The following is a 23,870-nucleotide window of genomic DNA, read 5'->3' as shown; positions in this document are numbered from 1 at the left end:
TTAACACCCCACTTCCTTGGCACACTGTCCCTCCAACTTTGTTCAGCCACCAGGACTCCTCCTCCTTCACCCCCTCCCACTTTATCAGCCACCAGACCCCTCACTCTCCCCACTCACATTCTCAGCTGTACTCACACTCAGTCCCATCCCCACCCCCTGTATTTTTGGCTCTGATCTCTTCCTATCATTGTCCTCCTCCCCAGCATCACCCTCTGCCTCTAAAACACATCTTCTCTCCCTGCAGTCCCACACCTATGTGAACACAACCAGTGGTGAGGAGGAGATGAGGGGCCGGCACTGCATGCACTCGCTGCCTGAAGTCCACCCTCCTTTTCTGCACGGGAACCACAGCTGCTCTCTGGAGGACCGAAACCCCCAGGTCTTCCTTCAGCCTGGGGAGGTGAAGTTTGTGCTGGGCCCTGCCCCAGTTCACAGGCACATGGTGAAACGTGACAGCTCCTGCCGTTACCATCGAGAGTGCGGGGGACACATCTGCGCCCCTAACAACAACAACGAGTGCAAGGATGAGTGCCTCGTGCCCAGGTGCGTATATGAGAATGTGAATGGCCTGCTGCCTGCTGGGGGTGCGTCTCTCCGGCGTGGCGGGCGCTTGAAACTCACCCGGGAGGACCTGGGCTTAAACAGCTGCTCTCACCGCAGGACGCCCCTGCTGCACTATGAGAACCTGCCTTCCTTGCCTCCTGTGTGGGAGTGCCAGCCGCTGCGGCAGGACGAGGACTCTGGGGATGCGCTGACTCCTTCTCCGAATGGATACCCTGAGCCAGACGAAGGTGATCCACTGCAAAACTACATGAACTCAGAGAACACGGCACTGCACAGTGGCCTGCGTCGGGATGACTTCTTGCAGCACCGCCACAACTGCAAACCTAGTGTCTTCAGCTTCGACTTCCGCCGACCCTGCCCAGAGCAGCAGCGGCAACTCAACTACATCCAGGTAGAGCTGGAGGCTGACCCCCACAAGGGGCGCCAGAGCCTCCAGGTGCCCTGCACCCCGCTTCCTGCCGCCCACCCAGCCAGCAGGATGGACTCCTATGCGGTCATTGACCTTAAAAAGACAGCAGCCATGTCCAACTTGCAGAGAGCGCTGCCCAGAGACGATGGGACTTCAAGGAAAACTCGGCATAACAGCACCGACTTGCCTCTGTAAGGGAAACCCTGCGTGCAAGCACTGCATTGTGGCTTTCGTACCTGCCTTTCAGTGTATTGTGTAGCGTGACTTTTGTTCTCTATTGCCCCTACGCCCTGTTAACCCTATTGCTCAATACAGCATCCTGGGATAGCTCCAGCATGCAGACTTTACAAATGTCTGCCTGCCTCTCTCTGTTCCTCCCATGTCATTTGTTTCTAAAGCCTTGTAGAGTAGCAGAAGTTTCGTTTGTTTGTTTATTTATTTATTTATTTAAGTTATTTTGTTCGGTGCCAGTATTCAAAACGGCACCAAGCGGAGTATAAATGTAAACAGGTCATTCATGGACCAGGGTCAATCCCCCTGCTTTCATGGCATCCATGTCGGCAGCCTGTGGAGAGAAGACCGCAGAGGGGTGGAGAGAGCATTGGGAGCATTTTAAAAACAACAACAACGTAGGAGCAGGGGAAAAACTGGGAATGCAAGTGGAGTTAGAGGTTTGGGATCAGGGAGCTCTTGGTGTGTACGTATCTGTCTGCCTTTTCTGTAGATATTCATAAATGTTTTCCAGCTGTTGGTTTGTTTATTTGTTTTATTTTTCTATCTATTTATTTTATTTTGTAAATGTTCTTTTGCATCAAAGTTAAAAGTGCCAAGCCAGTGGCAACATGAAATGGATCCGCTTGGTGTTCACCTCCTTTTTTGGGGTGGGGGCAGACAGGAGGAATATGGTGAAAAGGGTGATGTATTACATCCAGATGCTTTGTGGAACTACAAATGAGGAAAGCATAGCTGTGACTCAAAGCTCAGTTACCTAGAATGCACTGTATTGGGCTGCTGGGAGTGAGTGCAGAAAACAGAGAAGTGTGAGCAAAGCTGCAAGGCAACCAAGCTTGGAGTTATATCTAAGGAGCAGTGCCTACTCCCACATACTTCACTGAGTCCACATGAAATAACTGACTAGTGCTTTGGCTAAATGCATGGCTTGTTTCCTTGTATTGTAGACTCAAAGGACTAAATTCAGCTTTACTGTAACTCCATTGGCTTTGAGTGGTGTAACCAGTTACCCCAGGGCTGAATTTGATGTGAACCATCAGGCCCTTCTGTAAAAAAAAAAAAACTTGCGTATGACGTTCTACTTCTCTTCCGCTGTGGGATGTTCCAGGGATGACATTCTGTGTATGGTTTCACTTGCTGCAGGCCACGCCAATCTCTGCAGCATGAGGCATTCACTGATACCACTTTGCTATTCCCTCTCATTTCTGTGAGACGTAAAAGAGCTCTTGGAATTATATTGACTTCTGCCTTATTGTTTTGAGACGCCCTTACCCTCTCCCGCAGGATTGGAATCGTGCCATCCAATTCTCTGAAAGCTCACTCGGGGTTGCCAAATGGAGCCATCCAAACCTTCCTATGATGTCTTTGCCATTGGTTTGTTAACAGACTAAAGTCAGTGAAGGGGAAAAGCTGGATCATCTGCTTATATCTTGGCCCTAGTGGTCACAAGCTTAATCTGTCGATTTCTGAGATTCTTCCAGTGCTAACAAACCCAACTTCTTTTCGGTGCTGTAGTGCTGCTTTGAAAAGTGAGCCTTTTAGGAGCAATGGCAAGGAATGTAGTCACAGCCCTACAAATAAGTAAAGCTGATGGATATCCATATAATCTCTTTACCCTCTGGTCAGGAGCTGTCCACCATTTGCAGAGCTATGATTCTTCTCATTGGCTTGGTGTCTGCATTACAAATACTAAACACCACCACTACCTTCAGAAGGCAGTGAGTTTTGGCAGGCCTTTGGCCTCTTGTCTTCCAGGCTTCTCTCCAGCTCTTTCTTTTGTTCTGTAACAGAAGCTAATTATTTTTAATATATGAATTGACTTTATTTATAGGGAAACTGTCAGGTAGTTTATGCCCCACATTTAGGTTTCATTGAGGGTGAGGAAGAATTATCTTTTTAAGTAACCGTATAACAATATTTTCATGAACAATCCCAATGAAGAGGCTTTTTTTAAGGTTTAAACATCACCCTCCCTTGCAGCTTTTGCATCTCAGACATTACAGCACTGGACAATGCCTGAGAATCTTTAGCTGAAACTGACCAACTGCAGAATTTAAGTTGACTTGTCTAGTTTTGCTCACCCAGCTGAGACATGTGCAAAACATCCAGGCCAAAAAAAAAAAAAATTGTAAAACAAGTCAGGATATAGGTTTTGTCAAATTTATGCTTGATCTTGACAGAATGTCTTTAAAAGTCACAATACGAATGTATTAGTTACATGGCAGCTGATGCTGCAGATGCACTGTATTAATGTATCTGTATTCATGTAGGCCCTGATCCAAAGCCCATCGAAGTCAGTGGAAAGACGCCTACTGTCTTCAGTGGGCTTTGAATTGCCCTTTTATGGGCAAATATTGTTACCTATTACAGTGCTTCATTGGACCAGTCCAGCACTCACTGAAGTCTGCTGAGTCCTTCCGTTGACTTCACTTGCAGTCCGGATCAGGGTCTATTCTAGGAATTTGTTGCTAGCATTTGGCATGATGAACTATCTAGCTTAGTGTCAAGTATCAGAGGGGTAGTTGTGTTAGTCTGGATCTGTAAAAAGCAACAAAGAGTCCTGTGGCACCTTATAGACTAACAGATGTATTGGATCATAAGCTTTCGTGGGTGAATACCCACTTCATCAGACATCTGATAAAGTGGGTATTCACCCACGAAAGCTTATGCTCCAATACATCTGTTAGTCTATAAGGTGCCACAGGACTGTTTTCAGAGTAGCAGCCATGTTAGTCTGTATCCGCAAAAAGAACGAGGAGGACTTGTGGCACCTTAGAGACTAACAAATGTATTTGAGCATAAGCTTTCGTGGGCTACAGCCCACTTCTTCAGATGCATGCAGTGGAAGATACAGTAGGAAGATATATATATATATAACACACACACATACACAGAGAATATGAAACAATGGGTGTTACCATACTCACTCTAACGAGAGCTATCAATTAAGGTGAGCTGTTACCAGCAGGAGAGAGAAACTTTTTGTAGTGGTAATGAAAATGGTCCATTTGCAGCAGTTGACAAGAAGTTGTGAGGAACAGTGGGGGGGCAGAAATAAACATGGGGAAATAGTTTTACTTTGTTGCTTTATCTAGCTTATTGTTGTTATTACTAGGGATGTGGGGAACCTGGCACACATCCACAACAGTAAATCAAGTCCTCTAATCCCTTTATCCCTTCCTCACTTCCTCATTGGTCTGTAGCGAATGTATTGATCTAACAGGTTTATTCAGTTAACGGAGAGGATAAAATGTTTTTATTTCCCCACATCTAAGATAGATTTTAAAAAGTGACTAGGGGGCTGTTTACAAAATAATGTTGGTCACAAATGACCACGAAATAAAAAGTGGTCACAGGATAATAGTTGCCTGCTGCTAGATGAGTGTCCTTAACATAGGGATAAAAGAAATAGCAGGTTCTCTCACCTCTCTCTGTCCCATATTCTGCTTAGCCTGCATGAACTGCAGAGTTTCAGGCCTTGTCCACATTACAGTTCTAATTATGCTAACAAACATCTTTAGCAGGGCCCTATCACAATTCCTCTGATCAGCAAGAGTTTTCTGAAAACTAGGTTAATCAGACCATGCTATGATGCCCCCCCAAGATGCCCCAGCTGGCTATCTCCCTGTTGTTGTATGTATCATGATTTTCTAACCTAATTCTTGGACATTGCGTCCATCTACACTACAACAGTATTAGGGGGTCTGGTTACAACATGCCTTTCGCCTGCACAGTTAAAGCAGAGTTGGTCTTGTAATGCAGATGGGAAATGTCTGAGGCTTTAGCCTGTGTTTGGTGCCCTGTTTACAGCTGTATTTGTAGTGCAGATGAAATGGAAAAGTTGCTGTCTACATTGGCCTGGGAAACAGCCCTAGCAACACCTTTGTTGAAGAGGAGTTCTTACTAGCATGGTGTAAGTCATAGTGTGGACAGTCTAAGCACCTTCGAGAGTAAGGGGGACACAGGAAAAAACAGTATGTGACAGGAGCCATCATCCCTGTTGTATTGTGGTAGCTCCACTCTTGAGACGTTTCCTGCATTTGCTGGTGACTCTGATAAGATTTAGAAAGTGTGCCGCTCATTAAGAACATGTAATATATTAAAATTGAGAGTGGCCTTGTGGTGGCAATCCTTGGACTTCAAGATCATCTCCTGATGGAGATAAAGGCGGAGAGGGAAGGCTGAGAAGGCTTGAGATAAGAAAGAAGATCCTATAAGCTATTTGTCTTGCACTCACTCATTTGGCAGATGGTGCTAAGGCACTTACAAGGCTTGTGCCATTTTCTTTCTTTCAGTAAATCATGGGAAATGACCTCAGGTGATGTCCAAGCCTATGAATCATTGAGCATCCTCCACTCCCACTGATTCTCGTTGCCTTGCTGAATCAGGGCCTAGGAGGTTTAACAGCAAAGTTAATCTAGTCCCAGACAAAAAGGGAAATTTCCCCATTCTGCCCCATGTGGGCTTGCTATTGGCTAGAACTCACCCAAGATCACAAAGGACTCTTGACACTACTGCAATTGCAGAATAGGACTCCTTGACCATTGGACCAAATTCCTCCTGGTTGCAGCCTCATTAGCTTTGGTAGGGTTACATCCAGGATCCATATGGTTCCTGGCATTGGAATAAGATATCTTGGACCCTGTCCTTTCCCATCGAAAGGGGAGAAGAGACCTTTATTGCCTCTTGGCAGAAACTTTGGGTTCCTTTAAGTGTATCCAAAGCCACTCATCTGCACAGGTGAGTGCTTACCTGTCTTTGGAGAAGTCAAATCAGGTGTAATGTAACAGGTGAGGCCCGGGGCCATGTTGTAGAGTTTGCTGTCGTGTTCTCTCTCTAGAGTGGGGGAGTTGGAGGGAACAGCCAATATACCTGAATGAGTATTTTCAAAACTCTAAATGAGCTGAGAGGCTGGAATCGATCAGACTGGTCTCTTCAAGGTGCTGTTTGTTAGCAACTCGGCTCTGCAGGGCTTCCTCCCCAGTGCACCCACACAGGCTGAAGCCCCTAATATGCCCCGGTCTGGAATGCCATTCACATGGTTTAGTGCCTAGTATATGGGGTTGGGATTAGTGCGATAGGTGTTTAATTATTGTCTCGGCTACAGACTTCCTGGGTGATCCTGGGAAAGTCACTTTAACCCGTGCCTCAGTTTCCCATCTGTGAAGGGGGATAATACTTCCCTACCTCACAGGGGTGTTGTAAGGCACTTGTGACTGGGATACTATGGCGATGAAGGCCATATAAGTACATAGGGATTCTAACACTTTGACTTGGTTGCCTCATCAAAGCTATAGTCCGGTTTATAGTGGTTGATAATGAATGATACACCTGCTAAGGAGGGGAGATGAAGTAGCTAGACGTTCTCTCATCACTGAGGTTAGAGAAGAAGCCTCTGATTTAGTACATGTTTGGTTTGATTTGGAGTTTGATTTTGCAAATTGCCATCTGGCTGTGTCTTGATTTACTGTGTCTCGAATTCTCCATTCCTTATGGCATCCTTGGGTAAGAGGAGTGCAGTGTTTGACTCAGCAGGCTTTGTTCATGAGAAGTTGCAGGTCTCACGAAGAGGTTCAAGAGAGAAGTGCCAGGTGCGGATTGGCTCTTGGGGATGGCTGAATAGAAGTGAATTTACAATCCAGTGCTCATTGGAGCCATGCATCCATAGCACAGAAGGTCAAGTTCAGCTTTTGAGCGGGATGGGAAGACTTTAGGGGATGGAGAGAGAATCTGTGCAGGCAATTGGCCACACTGTGAATGGATAAAGGCTTCTTAAGGCAGTTAGTCATCTCATGGGCTTGGGGGAGACACAGCCCTGGTCACCTGACTTGAGTTAGCCAGGAATGTATTAGACCAGTGTCTCCACTGCTCTTTCATTCTCTGGCGGCTTCATAAGGGTGAGATCTCCTTCCATGGACAAGGTCCTCTCTCAGTCTCCATCCTGTTGCTTCGTTTTCGACAGCCAGGAGAACAGTTCATGGAGTGCAGCGTGAGCTCAGCTGCATTAGAGCTTCAGGGACCAGAAACAGAAAGGAAGCTCCTGCTGATGAGGTTTCAATGTTAACAACTGTGGTGTGGTGTTATCCAGCCTCATAGCTTCCTCTAGTGGTCAGATGTGGGACATTCTCAGGTAGATGATAGGAATTTTCGGTGGCAGGTTGAACAGGCTTGGACCTTTTTTTTTTTCTTTTCTTTTCTTTTTTTTTTTGACTTTTCCTCACCAACAGGTTCCTTGCTCTGTTTGATTAGAAGTTGCTTTGGATAATAGATGGTAGGTAGCCTGTCATCCAGTGGTAATTCTGTTGGAATCTCTTATCCTATGGTTCTTTTTTGGTCTGGAATTATTTACATTTATAGAGCACCATTGGTATTCCTGACACTGTTACAGATCTAAAATAAGACAATAATGCCTTGAGGAGTTCATAATCTGCGGGGAAAATTCAGCCCTGCTGTAACTCCACTGACTTCATTGGGGTCACACGGGAGATGAATTTGGCTCGTTATCCTTGTTAGAAACCTTGTAGTTCATGACAAGAAAACAGGACATCTTCTCATTCTATATTTTCCTCCGTACCATGTTCTTTTAATGGTTTTCTTTCTTTTCCTTGCACATCTTGCCATGAGCCTTGCAAGGAACAGATTATTGGACTATCCAAATTCCTGTTCACCTGTGTCTTGGATGTGGCTTAAATTAGGAACCATCATCCACATCCCAGTGTCTCCCCTCCAAACATGCTGTGACCTCAGCTAATACAACATAGGCAAAAAATAGAATGTTTCATCTTTTGTAATGGCCTTCATAAACCTTGGTCTCAAGAATCAAAGGTGCTTTCCAAAGCATTATATATCTGACTGATGTCACACCGCTGGACACAAGCTCAGCATTGTAAATGGGTGCGTACCTGCCCTAGAGACCCCGCATGTGCTAACACAAAAAGGAATTAGCCCCTGAACTGAATTGGCTCCATGATGAGCATGTCATCTCTTAAGGCTTATCCTGTGGACGGAAGGCTTCCTCTGGGATCATCCCTGCACTGATCTGTTCTGTGTGGGGCTGATAACATGGAAGAGACCATGTGTCCCCAGGAGGCTTTCAGCTTGAGGAGATTTTCTTTGGGTTTTTGAGTGGCTTAAATTTTTAAGTGTTTTTTCTTTGGGTTTTGAAGTTAGGCAGTTGGACTCCCTCTCCCTTGACATCTATTTGTGGGATGGTCTCATCTTAAGGAGTGTGTCTATTTCCAGCTTGTTTTATCCAGCCTAGATGCCTACTTTCCTCTCTAGGAATGGAGGGGAACTGTAACGCCCTTGGTCTGAATGCTAGTAATAGCTACCTGCCTTACAAGGGTACTGTGAGGATTAATTGATGTTTACAGAGTGGTTTGAACATGAAAAAAATCACACAAATGCGAAGTAGTATTATGTAAGCCACTGTGTCCACTGGAAAAAATTTCCAGTTGTTGCTGTCTTTACCTCCAGTGGAAGCGGCCGTCTAAATACCTCTAACCCTCAGAATCTCCTCTCACCCGCCCTGGGAGGGGATTGTTTCTGTACTTCTCATGTGAGAGACCCTTGTGGCTCACACTAGGACAGGTGAGGGTATGTGTGTCTCGAGCAGTTAGTTGTTTCTGTTGATCCCTATGTGCAGTGTGGCCACTGGGTAGGCCTTAAGAGACTTGGGTTCTCTTCTCAGCTTTGCTGCTGGGTGTCCGTGGGAAAATCACATCACCTCCCCATGCCTCTGTTTCCCCATCTGTGAAATGAGCATAATGATACTGATCTCCTTTGTAAAACACTTCAAGATCTGTGGATTAAAAGTAATATACAAGAGCTAGGTGGTATTAACGTAAGTTCTCTTAGTCATCTCCGAAGCCACTTCCCTCCCTTTTTCCGTAGGCATGTTGCTACCCAACCGCATCTGACTTCACTGTTACTGTGCAGTATCATTCATCAGTTGCATAGTAGTAATCTCAGTTCACCTGTTATGGCACCCTTGCAGCCTGTCTGTAGAGTTTGTCTTCTCACCAAGCTTGGTGATTCTCCTCATTGTTACTTGTACTGGTGTCTTTGATACTAACTCTTTCTGACACGGCGGAAAAGCAAAGGCACTTCGGGGCTCTGGTCACCAGGGATTTAAAGCTGCTCTGTCCATAGAGATCGGTCTTTCTGTGTAATTACTTCTATGGGTTATTACTATGGATATCCATTCAGTCCCTGTTTATATTTCATCCAGGTGTAACCTTCAAGGCGAAGAGCCTTAGTGCTGTTTGAGCTGAGGAGCGCTCATGTCTTCTTCTAATGTGCACTAAGAATGTATACAGAATAAATGGAATCTGACGACTATCTGGTGGAGGGTGTGGCGTGTTTGGTGTTGAACAGAGAATTGTCAAGTTTAAAGATGAATTTCAGTTGCTCGTTTAAATTGGAGACCCAGTGTGCTGTCCAGAATCAATCCTAGTGTAAAAAGGCACTTTCCTTCATGCAATTCTGCTAGTGCTCCGAATCCTGACCTGCTAGGCCAGTCTTGGCCTCCCCATGCTGCTCTACCCACGCACCTCTATTCCAACCTCCTGTAACCTATGCTATTTCAGTCCTGGACGCCACCTCCAGCTCATGGCCTACAGCACTTCTTGCTATTCTATTCCTGATCTCATGAACATCTGTGCCAGTGCACCCTAGTCCTGACCTACACTATTCTGTTTTACCAGTCCTGGGCTCCCCACAAACAGTTATGCCAATGCACTTCAATTCTGACCTGTTGGTGTTCCAGTCCTGTGCCTTTCCCAAGCAATGGAACATAGGCTTTTCCATGTGAGATCAGCCCATTGCTCCATCAAGACCCAGTATCCTGCCTCCAGCAGTGACCTCTGCCTGGTTATTCACTACATTCACCATGTTGGGGGAGATTTTCAAAGGCAAAATGGAATTGAAGCACCTGCCTGCCATGTGTGCACTTAAAAATCTCTCCCTGTTTATAGAGAGTGCTTTGTGGAATATGAATGACAGGTTTCCTGCCCACAAGAGCTTAAATCTAACCTGGATAATACAATACAGAGCTCACTGGTTCCAATGAAAGGAAGTGAAGGGGCATCGCAAGGGAGGTGTGTTTGAAGTTATATGAGGGGAGCACCTTGGCTGGTGGGATTTTGGAGGCTGTGCCAAGCACAAAGGGGCACCATCGAGCAAAGCATAATAAGGACAATGGGAGGAGATGGAGAAAGAGACTAGAGGTCCCAAAGTGCTGACTAGCTGCAATCTATTTAGCTTTGAGCAATCACTTAATAAAAGGCTCCTGTTTGAACTTCTTATCAGCTATGAAATGTACCAAAATAGATCAAACTGCAGGCAGTAGCAGTATTGCTAATCTCAAGCATTTGAAAATCACATCAGACCCCCCCAAAATCATGAGATTGGCTTAAAATCATAAGCTTTTTAAAAAATAACAAGTGTTTTTGGACTTTCTTTGTACTTTCGAATGTGTGAGCCTTTAGGGATTGTGCTTTCAGGGTTTCTCTGCAAACATGAGTGCTAGAAATGTTTTGTTTTTTTTAAAATGAAATCTGAGAGTTCTTTGATTTCAGTGGTGTGATCTTTAAAGAAACCACCACATATCACAAGACTTGGGGACAGTTCCAGTTAGGGAAAATCATGCTTCTCTAATCTACTAGAATTTTTTGAGCTTTTTTGACTAAGTAGTGAATAAGGAGGACTTTTTGATAGAACTTATCTGGCCTTTAAAAAGCCTTTGGCAAAGTCTCTCACAAAGAAGTTCGTAAGAAAACTGAATGATCACAGGAGTGAGAGAGAGAATTCTGTCATGGATCAGAAACTGGCTAAGAAACAGAAAAGAAGGAGGTGTCCATCGCAAATTTTCAACCTGTCAAAAGTTTAACACTGCAGTGTGCCACAAAGTTCTATGCTAAGGCTAGTGTTTAATATATTAATGATATGGGATGGGATGAACGAAGCAGTGGCAACACTTGCAGACACAGTGATTATTTAGGTTAGTTAAGACCAGAGAAGTTGGCAAAAAACTAAGGATGGCATATAAAATTCCGCTTACTAGCTTCTAAATTGATGGAAATGACGCAAAGAAAAGACCCTGGTGTTACTGAGGACAACTTGATGAAAACCCCTGCTTGGTGTATAGTAGTGGCCAGAAAACTAAACAATGTGTTCTAAAGAATGAGATTGAAAATAGTACTGTGCAGTTATGCCGAATTCTCAATTAACACTACATCTGCACCTGGGATTCTGGTTGAGATTGTCAAAGCTGACTACGGTTCATCCACCCACCTGTAATTGAAATGAGTGTATGTTGTGTAGCCAAATTGCCTGGATGGCTCTGAAGTTAACAGATTTGTTCAATTCTGGTCTCTCTGTCTCCAAAAAGCATGTTAGCAGAAAGGGGGGCAGAGCTGGGTGATAGAATGATGAGTCCTGGAAAGGCTTCGGTGTGAAGAGAGCGTGGGGTATCTGCTTTGGAGAGGAGATGAATAAAAGGGGTCATGAGAGAGGAATATGAAATAATGAATGCAATAGAGGAGGAGTCTCAGCTGCTCCTATGTACCCTAGTAACCTCTTTCTTAACACAAAACCAAATCAATATCAAAAACTGAAAGGCAGTGCATTTTAGAACTGATAGAAGAAAATATGTTTTACACAGTATGTAATTAACGTATGGGACTCATTGCCACAGAAGATCGTTGAACCTAAAAAATTTGGTAGGATCTCAGATGAGTAGATATTTAGATCAATAATGAGAACATCCATGTTTGTGACAGGCAGGATAGAAAATGCATGAGGACGATAAACCTTCATGCTTCAGGGCATCGGTCAACCACTACTGCCTGGGGTCAGAAATAAAGTTCCTTTAGGAGCAGGTTACCCCATAATTGTCCACTATGATGTTCATTGCAGTGACCCATGAAGCATCTGCTAATGATCCTGGACTTAGACAGATCATTGATTTGAACCAGTTTTTCAATTCTTACATTTCTAGTGTTGGCTTCAGCTGATGCAACTAGGCACCTGGCCTCTTGCCCATTTTTAACGGAGCTTGAAGGAGAAAGGAACATTCTGCAAGACCAAATCAGGTCTGTGTGTGTGTGGTGGGGTAACAGGGTTCATTCCATGCCTTTTTCCCACCCATGTTCAATTTGCTTTTCTGTAATTTTGGCCCGTGGGGTGAGCAGTTTCCACTGTTTATCTAGGCCCTTGGTGATAAGGGTCCCCTTGAGTGAGCTGATATTTATATTTGCCCTTTTATAATGAAAATCCAGAGAACAGGATATGGGCCACGTAGTATATACCTCTGCTGAGAACAGTCACAGTCCTTGGAGGTGGAGGGTAAGGGCTGCTGCTTGCATAGCTAAGCTTGAGAGTCTTCCTTCTCCTTGCTGCTCTGCACCTCTCCCTGGTCCCACAGATATCAAGGTGATCAGACAGCTAAACGGCTGCAAAGTATGGCACTGCTCTTAGGTCAATAGGCTGAAGAATTTACTCATCTGCAGGTAGCAAAAGAGACTATAGAGGAAGCAATTCCATAAGACTTAATTGGCGTGAAAAGTTCTTCAAATGTTGACAAAGTGAGTTTAAAAAGAAAGTGGGGTGGGGGAAAGGGGAGACAGATGCCTCCCACCTCCAGCTATCTGCTTGAAGTAGGTGCGATGCACTCAGAACAGGGCTACACACCGGTGGTTTGATCCAGACATGGGATTTGATTCAGGAATGGTTGGGTGAAATGCGCTGGTCTGTGTTATGCAGGAGCTCAGACTAGATGATCAAAATGGTCCCTTTTGGTCCTGTCCCCTGTGAAATCTTTGCAAAACCCATCACAGTTGATCACAAGGGTGCAAGTGAAGCTCCCTTTGAACTTAACAGCAACAGGACAACACAGATGCCCCTGGAACTGGAACCTCTGAAGTTTGGCTCAAATGTCCAGAGGGCTTTGTCTCCTAGCGAGTGATGCATATCTGGAATTTGCTCCCCTAGCAGCTCGTGTCAGAATCCACATTACTTGGGGCTCAGGAGCAAACCGATAATGATCAGGACAGGGATTGATGCTGAAGGATATCAATGGGAACTGGATGATGAAGTGGTAGCCCTAGCTGGTGAACACAGGAGTTGAGCTAGATGCTGCTGAGGAGTGGGAAACAATTTGCTGTTCCTGTCCTGTGCATAGTGGGGCTTTGTACTCCAATGCTGAGCAAGGCCATTGATAAAGTCTCCCTTGCAGATCCAAGGGTGATCGAGTTTATGATCAGAGCTCTCCTCCCCTGGTGGTCCTCTGGGCTGTGCCTCTGTAGGAATAACAACAGTCCTATGTTATAAGGGATGCCCCTTATTTAAATAAAAAATCAGTATGAGTGCCTTTTATCCCATATTTCAACCAGGAGTGTAGCACTGCCTGCAGCCAGAGTGGTCCGGAGCATCACTCTGGCACCTGAAATCAGGGGAAGAACAGGGCCGCCAGTTGGCAACTTGACCTGGCTGTACGGGTTCTCCATGCTGCTCAAATTAGTCCCGGCTGCTCCTCTGTCATGCCAAAGTGGCCTCTGGATCCCCTGCTGAAAGTTGGCCTTCACCCTGCATTGAAATATGAAATGGCACCCTGCAGAGATTTTTTTCCTCGCCACACAACAGGATCAGGCGAGGAAAAAAATCTACAAAGTGCTACAAAGAAGCAGCAAGAAATACCCTGGTGAGTGTTGCTTAATAATAATAATAAATTATGCAAATTACGGACACCAAGTTTTGGCAGGTTGCCATCCTGGCCCAGATTACTACCTCTCAACAGTGTCAGCCAGGATCAATGTGTGTGCGTGCTATGAAAACCAGCCTTTACATAAGAACGGCTGTACCGGGTCAGACCAAAGGTCCATTTGGCCCAGTATCTGTCTACTGACAGTGGCCAATTCCAGGTGTCCCAGAGGGAGTTAACATAACAGGTAATGATCAAGTGATCTCTCTCCTGCCATCCATCTCCATCTTCTGACGAACAGAGGCTAAGGACACCATTCCTTACCCATCCTGGCTAATAGCCATTTATGGACTTAACCACCATGAATGTATCCAGTTCTCTTTTAAACGCTGTTATAGTCTGAGCCTTCACAACCTCCTCAGGCCAGGAGTTCCACAGGTTGACTGTGCGCTGAGTGAAGCAGAACTTCCTTTTATTTGTTTTAAACCTGCTGCCTATTAATTTCATTTGGTGACCCCTAGTTCTTGTGTTATGGGAATAAGTAAATAACTTTTCCTTATCCACTTTCTCAACATCACTCGTGATTTTATAATAATATCAGGGTTGGAAGGGACCTCAGAAGGTCATCTAGTTCACACCCCCCCTGCTCAAAGCAGGACCAATACCCAGATTTTTACCCCAGTTCCCCAAATGGTCCCCTCAAGGACTGAACTCTCAACCCTGGGTTTAGCAGGCCAATGCTCAAACCACTGAGCGATCCCTTCCCCCTTTCTTTTTGAAATACAATGTTGGCAACCCTAAGTATTCTATTAAGTCCCAGACAAAAAGCGATTTAAAATGGAATTAAGCTTTAGAGTGCATCTCAGTATGGCAAGCTGAAAAACATGATAGTGATCATCTCCAAACCCAAGAAATTCAGAGTTAAGATTTTTATTAAGAAGTGGAAATGCACGGTGAAGGCACCCAAATAACTAACTCTGCTCTGTAGTGGCACCATTTAATAGCAATAAGACTACGTTTAAGGCATTTTAGTGTTTGGTATCCCAGCTTAGACAAAACTGATTTTTAAAGACGCTTTTTGTGTGTCTCCCACGGTTCCATTAGTGTAACTACTGGGCAGAGTTAAGATTAAGAGTTACCACTGCACCTGCAATTACTTTTAATGGAAAATTGATTTGTGGGGCTTATGATGACTTAAATGTTTGGTCTTTTGCATGTAAGAGTTTCACCTAACCTTGCATAATCTCTTTTAAGTACTTAGCTAGCCTCACTACTACAATTTTTACTGTAGTTACATGCAAAGATCTGATGTACTGTCACACACTCAGTGTCTAACTCCAAATGCAAATTAAACACACAGCTGCACACACAATTTGGGGTTATAAAAATCCTTCCCTAAAATTCACCTTTGGTTGTTTTTAAAAGGCCACCATGTGGACATTCCTGCCTTTCAAGGTGAATGGAGCTCCGATATGCAACCCACACCGCCATGTTTTGTTCTCTGAGGGACATTATATACCCTTGTACTTGTCTGGCCTCTTGAAAAGTTACAGGTGAGTACTGGGATGGAAACAATGCAGGTCACTCAAAGCAATTATAATCTTGTTCTTTCCATTATAAGCCAGCTGCCGTGTGTGATCAAACTTTTCCTCCTTTGGAGAAAACGTGCGATAGAACTATCAGACTGCAAGCAAGTGGATGATAAAGGAGAACAAGCTGGTGGGTTGTTGGGTGCTTTGGGAGTTTAAGAACTTCGATTCCTCTTATCATTCCAACATTTCCTTGCAAGGAGTAATTTAAGAATAAAATGGCAATAACCTTCTGATTAAGCAGCTGTTCTTGAGATAAAGGGTCCTTAGCCCTGTTAGGGCAAGCCGCAGCATGAAGTGGTATTGACAGTTGATAAGCTTCTGATATGTGAATGAGAGAGTCGCAAAAGGAGGTGGAGACAACAGTGCACCCTTTGGGTATATAGACAGGGAGCCTGGGACTCAAACCTCAGCCCGGTATTTAGGACTGAACTGGGGGACTGTTTAGAAACTGCTTGCAAAAGAAGAGAAGAGCATCATGAAGTGGCTGATCTTCGCCTTGGTGTGTCTCCACCTCTCAGAGGGGGTGGTGAGGTGAGCATGGAATAACAGCATGGCCACTTGACAGCAATTGCTGATTATGCTGGTGTGAAGGAAAGAATAGGAATGTAGTGGGGAGTGCTTTGAAAAGGAGAGTGGCACTCCTGGGTTCTGTTCTTGGCATTGCCACTGACAGGCTCTATGACCTTGGACAAATCACTTAATCTCTCTGGGCATTAGTTTACTTATCTGTAAAATGGGGACAGTGCTACTGACCTTACTAGACTTGCAGATCAGTGAATCAGTAGGGCTTGTACAAGTGCTAAGTACTATTCTTAGGAATCATCGGCTTTTTCTTCTATGGCTTTGCATTTTCCCTGAGTCCAAGGAAACAATAGTCCAGGGTTGACCTTAACATTGAACATTGACACCATTACCCTAGTGTCCATCTTCCATTCTTAGCTTTCCAGTGTGCTACTTCCCTACTTCAAGAAGAGAACCAAGTTCTCTTGGTCTTAAGAGAACCAAGTCTATGGAAGAGAGGGGGTCAAATTTATCCCTGCTGTAATTACAATGAAGTCAGTCCCTGTGGAACCCCACTAATTAGTCCCAATGCATTGGGTTCTTTCAGTGGCTGGAAAATCATACCACTAAACTACCCCATCCCAAACCTATTGAAGCTATGGAAGAGAAGCAGGAAGAGTGAAACCAAAAAGGAGAGAGGGGGAATAGGAAGAGCGAAAATGATGAGGGGAGACTTGATCGCTGTCTTTACATTCTGTGCAGAATTCCCCTGAAGAAATTCAAATCCATGCGGGAGGTAATGAAGGAGAAGGGCGTACTCAGGGACTACCTGAAGAACCACAAGTCTGACCCAGCCAGCAAGTACTTCAACAACTTTGCTGTTACCTATGAGGTCCTGTCTAACTACCTGGATGTGAGTATGTGCCTGATTTGGAAAAAATGACAAAAATGGAGCAGAGATGAGGAAAGATGGAGGCTGACAACCGTGGAGCAGGAATGGGAGGAGCAAGAGAATTCAAATGGAAAATATGATATCCAACTTGCACCAGCCCATCGTCTGTAGGACGGTTCTTGTAGTATACAAGAATTGGGTAGTATCCCTTTAAATAGTTTGTGGGCCCTCTCGTGGTGGTCACCGCGTTCTAGACCAGCCAACCAGAGCAGCCACATGTATGTAGCTAAGCCTTGCATGTTTGTGTCTACAGGAGAATCTCAGAGTTACGAGCACCTCAGGACTGGAGGTGATTCATAACTCTGAAATGTTCAGAACTCTGAACAAAACATTCTGGTTGTTCTGTCAGACGTTTACAACTGAACATTGACTTAACACAGCTTTGAAACTTTCCTATGTAGAAGAAAAATCCTGCTTTTAGCCAGTCTGCAACAAGCGCAGGAGCAGTTTCCTTACCTTGTCAAATCTTTTTTTTTTAAACTTTCCCTTTATTTTTTAGTCATTTACGTTTAACACAGTACTATACGGTACAGTATTTGCTTTTGGGGGGGGGTCTCTGCTGCCTGATTGTGTTCTTCCAGTTCCAAATGAGGTGTGTGGCTGACCAATCAGGTCATAACTCCGCTGTTCGTAACTCTGAGGTTCTGCTGTAGTTAGTAAACACAGTTATTTGGGACTCAGCTATGCCCACTGGTTCCTCCACATAGATTTTCTTCTGTGAGGAATAAAAGACCCAACAATTCTCCCGGCCCTAATAAAGAGCACAGGCTGCCCTCTATCTAGAATATATATTTAAGAAACTGAATCTCTTTGGGGGAGAGAGAAGGGTTAAAATGGAAGCAGGGGAAGTTTGCCCTTTTTTGGAAACCCTCTAGCATAGATGGAGTCGTTTGCAAAACCTCTAACTGCATGTGATTCCATTGTCTCTTGTCACCATTCATCCACCTGGCAGCCCCATTGGTTTGAGATTACATATGTGGTGCAGATGGCAGTAACTGTCTCCAGCATGCTCAATAGTCCTATTGGTTGGCAAGCGACATAGATCATGAGGAGGAGAACCTGTGATGAAAAGAATGCCCCCTTTTCTCTAGATGTCCTACTATGGGGAAATCAGTATTGGAACCCCACCCAAGAACTTCCTGGTTCTCTTCGACACCGGCTCATCCAACCTGTGGGTGCCCTCGATCTACTGCCAGAGCCAGGCCTGCAGTGAGTAATCCCCATGCACAAGGTGCTGAGGGAAATGTCTCTACCATGGAGGGAAATTCTCTATCACACTATCCCATCCTGGGCACTGACCAAGCCCTAATCCAGATTGTTTGTCAGGAATAATGTAGACATCCTTCAAATCCCAATATGCTAGGAGTGTTCTGAAGTCCCACTGCAAACAGAAAGATAGCCGAGGCTATGGAAGTTCATGTCATTTATGTAGATTGGACGCTCTGTGGGGCAGGGACCCTCTTCTTGTTCTGTTTTTTGTTCTGGCACAGTGGGGGCTGGTCCATGACTGGGGCTCCTAGGTTCTTACAGGAATTCAAATGATAGATTTATTTATAGATATACACTCACACATAATTTAAAATAGATACTGTTTAATTATATAATACCAACATGGACACACAAATTATTCTTCTCTTCTTTGCTTCTCATCCATCAGCTCAGCTGTGACCCTTGAGGCCAAACAAAGTCTGTCCACCACTTCCTACCTTGTACCAGCTTCGTGGTTTTGTTCATCTTTAAATCTTTTTGTTGTATGTCAGTCTCTACCATGTCCATCCAGTGCATCCTTGGTCTTCCTCTATTTCTACCCGCTTGCAAATTGGTATCTTTCACCCTGTCTGGTATCCTTTCTGTGTCTGTTCTTGACATGTGTCCAGACCTTCACAGTTGTCTTTCTTGGCTCTTCTGCAGCAGCGTTATTTCTTGCACTGTTTATATGTCTATAAAAATAAAATCAATCCATGTATTACAAAAGGGGAGAAATTCCTGTTCAAATGCTTTCAGTCCCATAACGGCTTCACCGCTGAGGTGTCTGGAATCCCGAAAAGCTGTTTCAATCAGTGTAGGCACATGTGACAGTTTCAGATGGCTGCATGCAAAGAAAGAGGCAAGCCAGGGAAGGATGGTCATGTGGCTAAAGAACAGGATTGTGGGGTTGGGTTGTGTCCCATTGGGCAAATCACTGCCCAGTTTTGTGCCTTCATCCCCCACCTGTAAAGTGTGGGTGATTAGACCTGCCTCAAAGAGGAGCGGTGTGGCTTAGTTGATTAGTAACGGGTGGAAAGTGTTTGAGAACAGCAGGGGGAAGGTGCTATAGAAAAGTCAAGTTTTGTCATTATTGGACCTTTCTAGAGGGGATTAGTGGCAGGCTCAGTTCGGGGTGGGGAGCTTCAACTCTGAGTCTGAATCTGTCATTCGCACGAGCTGACAACTGATGCTGATCTGTGTTCACCCCTAGCCACCCACACTAGATTCAACCCCAGCGACTCCTCCACTTACTCTTCCAATGGACAGACCTTCTCTCTGCAGTACGGCAGTGGCAGTCTCACTGGAGTCTTTGGCTATGACACCGTGACAGTAAGTAATAGCATCAGCTGAGGAGATGACATAGTTATTAGAGCTTCACATGAGCTGGTAGGTGCTCGCATCCAAACTCCTTCAGCAGGCAACGGTAGAAAGTCTCTGATTTCCCCTGTAGGCTCTGCCATGAAGGGGCTGAGATCACTCACTCTAGCTAGTGAATATATGGCCCATCACTCATTGGGGAATTTTCTGTTCAAACAGTGCCTTGCCGAGGGCCAGAACGGAGACATTTTTTCCACTTTTAGTCTCCAGATAAGGATATAATCTGGGCTTTTGAAGTAGGCTTTCAGAAATGAGGTGGCTGGGGAACCGGATGTTTGGGATTATTTCAAACAAAACCCAAGGCACTCAGCATTCTTTTTTCAACACCGTGAACCTTCGGGCTCCTGGGCTGTGTATGGCGAGGCACCTGTAGCTGGGAAGCCTTTCTTTAGTTGGACATCCACTAGCTGCAGAGCTTTGGAGGAACGTCTGAGCCTCAGTGGGTCTTGCTAGTGGTAACAACCTATTATTGTAAGAGGCAGCGTGGTCTAGTAGTGGGAGTCAGGAGATCTGGTTTTTATTCTCAACTCTGTTTCTGACAGGCTGGATAAGCTTTAGGTAAATAGCTTCCCCTGTTTGTGCCTGTTTCCCTATCTGTAAAATGGAGGTGATGATACCCACAGAAAGTGCTCTGAGATTTCTTGGCTGGTTAGATAAATGCACCCAAAGTTCTCCTTCCTGGGTTTGCTAGGTTCAGTGGCCTGCTTGCTTTGTCTGGTTGTAATGGCTATTCCCATCTCTTGCTCTGCAGATCCAGGACGTTTCCATCACAAACCAGGAGTTTGGCCTGAGTGAGACCGAGCCTGGCACCAGCTTTGTCTATGCTCAGTTCGATGGGATCCTTGGTCTGGCTTTCCCTGCCATTGCTGCTGGTGGTGCCACCACCGTGATGCAAGGTCTGATCCAGGAGAACCTCATCAGTGCCTCGCTCTTCAGCTTCTACCTGAGCGGGTAAGTAGGAGGAGGCCATTCCTCTGTCTCCTTAAGCCCATCTGCTGTCTTTATATTTCCCATGATCCTTTTCCCTTTGTGTCGGCTCCTCTGGCTCCCATACTCTGAGGAGGGCCAACAGCAGAATAATGGTTAGGATCAGATTTCATCCCTTCCCCTAGAAATGCGTGCTGCTTCTCTGCAGCCCCTTCTTCTCCCGCTCAGAGCTGGGCAAACCGATCAGTGTGGGGAAGCTCACTGAGGTCATTCACCTTCTCCTCCCTGTGGTGAAGATTCTACCCAATCAGACATAACATGTTCCTCAGGGGCTACAGTCACTAGGCTTCACCGTGCTATTTCTGCTCTACTCCACTCTGATTAGGCCTCAGCTGGAGTATTGTGTCCAGTTCTGGGCACTACATTTCAGGAAGGATGTGGACAAATTGAAGACAGTCCAGAGAAGAGCAACAAAAATGATTAAAGGTCTCGAAAACATGAGCTATGAGGGAAAATTGAAAAAAATGGGTTTGTTTAGTCTGGAGAAGAGAAGACTGAGAGGGGACGTAACAGTTTTCAAATATGTAAAAGGTTGTTACAAGGAGGAGGGAAAAAAATTGTTTCTCTTAACCTCTGAGGACAGGACAAGAAGCAATGGGCTTAAAGTGCAGCAAGGGAGGTTTAGGTTGGACATTAGGAAAAAATTTCTGTCAGGGTGGTTAAGCACTGGAATAAATTGCCTAGGGAAGTTGTGGAATCTCCATCGTTGGAGATTTTTAAGAGCAGGTTGGACAAACACCTGTCAGGAATGGTCTAGATAATTAATCCTGCCACCAGTGCAGGGGACTGGACTAGCTGACCTCTCGAGGTCCCTTCCAGGTCTATGATTTGCTCTGGACGCTCAATGCCAGCTTTTTCCCAGATGCCGAGTACCCACAGTTACTTCCATGGCACCTTTGAATGCTGGGCACTAGATTGACAACTCTGCCCTTGTTACAAGATGATTCATTTCCTTCAAACAGTAGATGAGGCTTTTCTGAAACACCCCATTGCAGACTGACTGGCACCCACCCATCATCATGGTATTTGGGGACTGCCCAGGTTTTCCGCTCACTGGAGAATGTGCAGGTGTCACAGCACCAATGTGTCTGGTGCATGATGATCGAAAGCTCTCCATAAGCTTGATTTCTCCTCGCCCCAACCCCTTGTCACCAGGGTTCTTGGTCTATCTCTGATAAGGTTTTTGTGCTATAACTCCAGCTAGGATCCTGGATGTCCCGGTCACAGGCTGTCTTTGGACTCTGTAGATGGCTATAAATAACCAGGCGCTTTCTCTCCTGTGCATTTGTTTAGGCAAGAGGGCATTCAGGATGGTGGCGAACTTCTCTTTGGAGGGATTGACTCCGATTTGTACTCTGGTCAGATTGTCTGGACGCCTGTCACCCAGGATGCTTATTGGCAAATTGGAATTGAAGGGTAAGGTTGTTGTCATTGGTATTTTCTGAGGAATGTAGGGCCTGATCCTGAGCCCATCATAATCAGTGGGAGTCCTTCCATTAATTTCAATGGGCTTTGGAACATGCTTTGATCATAATAACAAACGTAAGAACGGCCATACTAGGTCAGACCAATGGTCCATCTAGCCTAGTAGCCTGTCTTCCAACTGTGGCCAATGCCAGGTGCTTCAGAGGGAATGAACAGAACAGGACAATCACTGAGTGATCCATCCCCTGTCATCCACTTCCAGCTTATGGCAATCAGAGGCTAAGGACACCCAAAGCATGGGGTTGCATCCCTGACCATCTTGGCTAATAGCCTTTGATGAACCTGTCCTCCATGACCAGACAAAGGATTCTGGGAGCCAAGACCTGGACTCCTGACTCCTACTCCTGACTCGGCTCTTGGGTTCTACTCCTGACTCTGCCCCCAAGTATCTGTGGGACCTTAGATAACCTAAACTTAAAAAGTTCCAGAGATACCACGAGAACACAAAACAGTGGCTCTAACATCTCTAATGGAAGGACCCCTGTGTTCTTGGTTCGTCACACAAGAGATGGGTACATTGCTGCCGAATTTTCCTGCTGAAGTGTCCTGTGTTCTGTTCTCTTAGTTTCTCTGTTGACGGACAGTCCAGTGGCTGGTGTAGCAGTGGCTGCCAGGGGATTGTGGACACTGGAACTTCCCTCCTCACTGCTCCACAGGCGATCTTTTCGCAGCTGATGGAGGACATTGGTGCTCAGGAGAACAGCGACGGTGAGGTACGGAGAACAGCTGGCCACAGGGAGGCTTAAAAGTGGAAGAGGGAAGAACCTTGCTGCTAAGCAGGGTTCTGTTAGGTGAAGCAGCTCAGAGAAAGTGTGGTCTAGTGGTTAAAGCAAGTGATTGGTGGTCTGGGCTCTTGGATTCTATCCTTGGATCTGCCACTCACTCTCAGTTGGGTCTTGGGAAACTCATTTAACCTTCTTGTGCCTGTCTGCCCCATCTGTAAGGGGGACCTAATAATCTCTGCTTGTTCAGGCTGTTGAGGCCTTTTGACTGCAGTAAAACATTTGTCTTCCTTCCTTTTCCAGGTGATTGTTATAAAGAGCTTTCCCAGGTTGATGGAACATGGCTCTGTGTGGAGAAGTGGGGGGGTTGAGAGTCACACGGGATGTAGCGTTTTGTCTGCAGTGGCTGTACACAGTACGCAAACTTGCTCATGCTTTCTCTTTCCACAGTATGTGGTTAGCTGCAGCAGCATTGACAGCATGCCTACCATCTCCTTCACAATCAGTGAAACCAGCTTCCCGCTGAGTCCCTATGCCTACGTGCTCCAGGTATGGATTTTCATAGCAGTGCACTATCCTCACCTTCCTCTGCTTGCATAGTCTCCTCTGGGTGGGCTCTTGGAGAGCTGTAGATTTGATATGGGTCTGCTGGGCACATCCGTATTTGTGTTATCCATGTGATAGGTTATGATCAGAGCTTCCAAACCAAAGGGCTTTAACTCAACTTTCTGTCTTCTTCTCAACAGAGCAATAGCACCGAGTGTGTCGTGGGTATCTCGCCCACTTACCTGCCATCCCAGAACGGGCAGCCCCTCTGGATCCTGGGTGACGTCTTCCTCAGGTCATATTACTCTGTTTACGATCTCGGCAACAGTCAGGTGGGCTTTGCCCCAGCAGCATAAGCACCACCGACTGTCTTCCATGGTGCTCCGAACTGTCTCCTGCCTCTCCTCCAACCTGCTGGGCTGTGACACTCTGGTCCCCCCATGCCTCTTTCCAAGGATTTTGAATGTGTCTCTGTACTGAACTTCTGCAAATTTCTGAAGCCTCTCTCCAGTGAAATCTGTGCTATGGAACTCTGGGCTCCCCTTCAAAGGTGACT

The 23,870-nt window shown here is 45.5% G+C and overlaps 2 protein-coding genes across 5 annotated transcripts in view; both read left to right on the top strand.

Moving 5' to 3' along the window:
- FRS3 (fibroblast growth factor receptor substrate 3) overlaps window positions 1-1,825 on the top strand; it is a 20,056-nt gene extending 18,231 nt beyond the window's left edge. Inside the window, exon 7 of the mRNA XM_030561430.1 lies at window positions 245-1,825. Coding sequence (XP_030417290.1) covers window positions 245-1,168 — 924 coding nt within the window. The 3' untranslated portion in view covers window positions 1,169-1,825. The remainder of the gene's footprint in view (window positions 1-244) is intronic.
- Window positions 1,082-23,870, top strand: LOC115650881 (gastricsin-like). Of its 4 annotated transcripts, none has more exons than XM_030561432.1 (10): window positions 1,082-1,164; window positions 15,330-15,457; window positions 16,760-16,910; window positions 18,041-18,158; window positions 19,408-19,526; window positions 20,326-20,525; window positions 21,855-21,977; window positions 22,612-22,759; window positions 23,219-23,317; window positions 23,515-23,870. In XM_030561432.1, the coding sequence occupies exons 2-10, from the start codon at window positions 15,336-15,338 to the stop codon at window positions 23,668-23,670; spliced, it is 1,236 nt and encodes a 411-aa protein (XP_030417292.1). In that variant the 5' UTR covers window positions 1,082-1,164; window positions 15,330-15,335; the 3' UTR covers window positions 23,671-23,870. The 4 variants fall into 4 exon arrangements, with proteins under 4 accessions (XP_030417292.1, XP_030417293.1, XP_030417291.1 ...); XM_030561433.1 differs by lacking the exon at window positions 1,082-1,164 and adding an exon at window positions 12,221-12,297; XM_030561431.1 differs by lacking the exon at window positions 1,082-1,164 and adding an exon at window positions 13,789-13,904.

This window comes from Gopherus evgoodei, chromosome 4 (assembly GCF_007399415.2).
Source record: "Gopherus evgoodei ecotype Sinaloan lineage chromosome 4, rGopEvg1_v1.p, whole genome shotgun sequence".
NCBI classification, from domain to species: Eukaryota; Metazoa; Chordata; order Testudines; family Testudinidae; genus Gopherus; species Gopherus evgoodei.
This window is presented reverse-complemented; position numbering and strand designations above follow the sequence as displayed.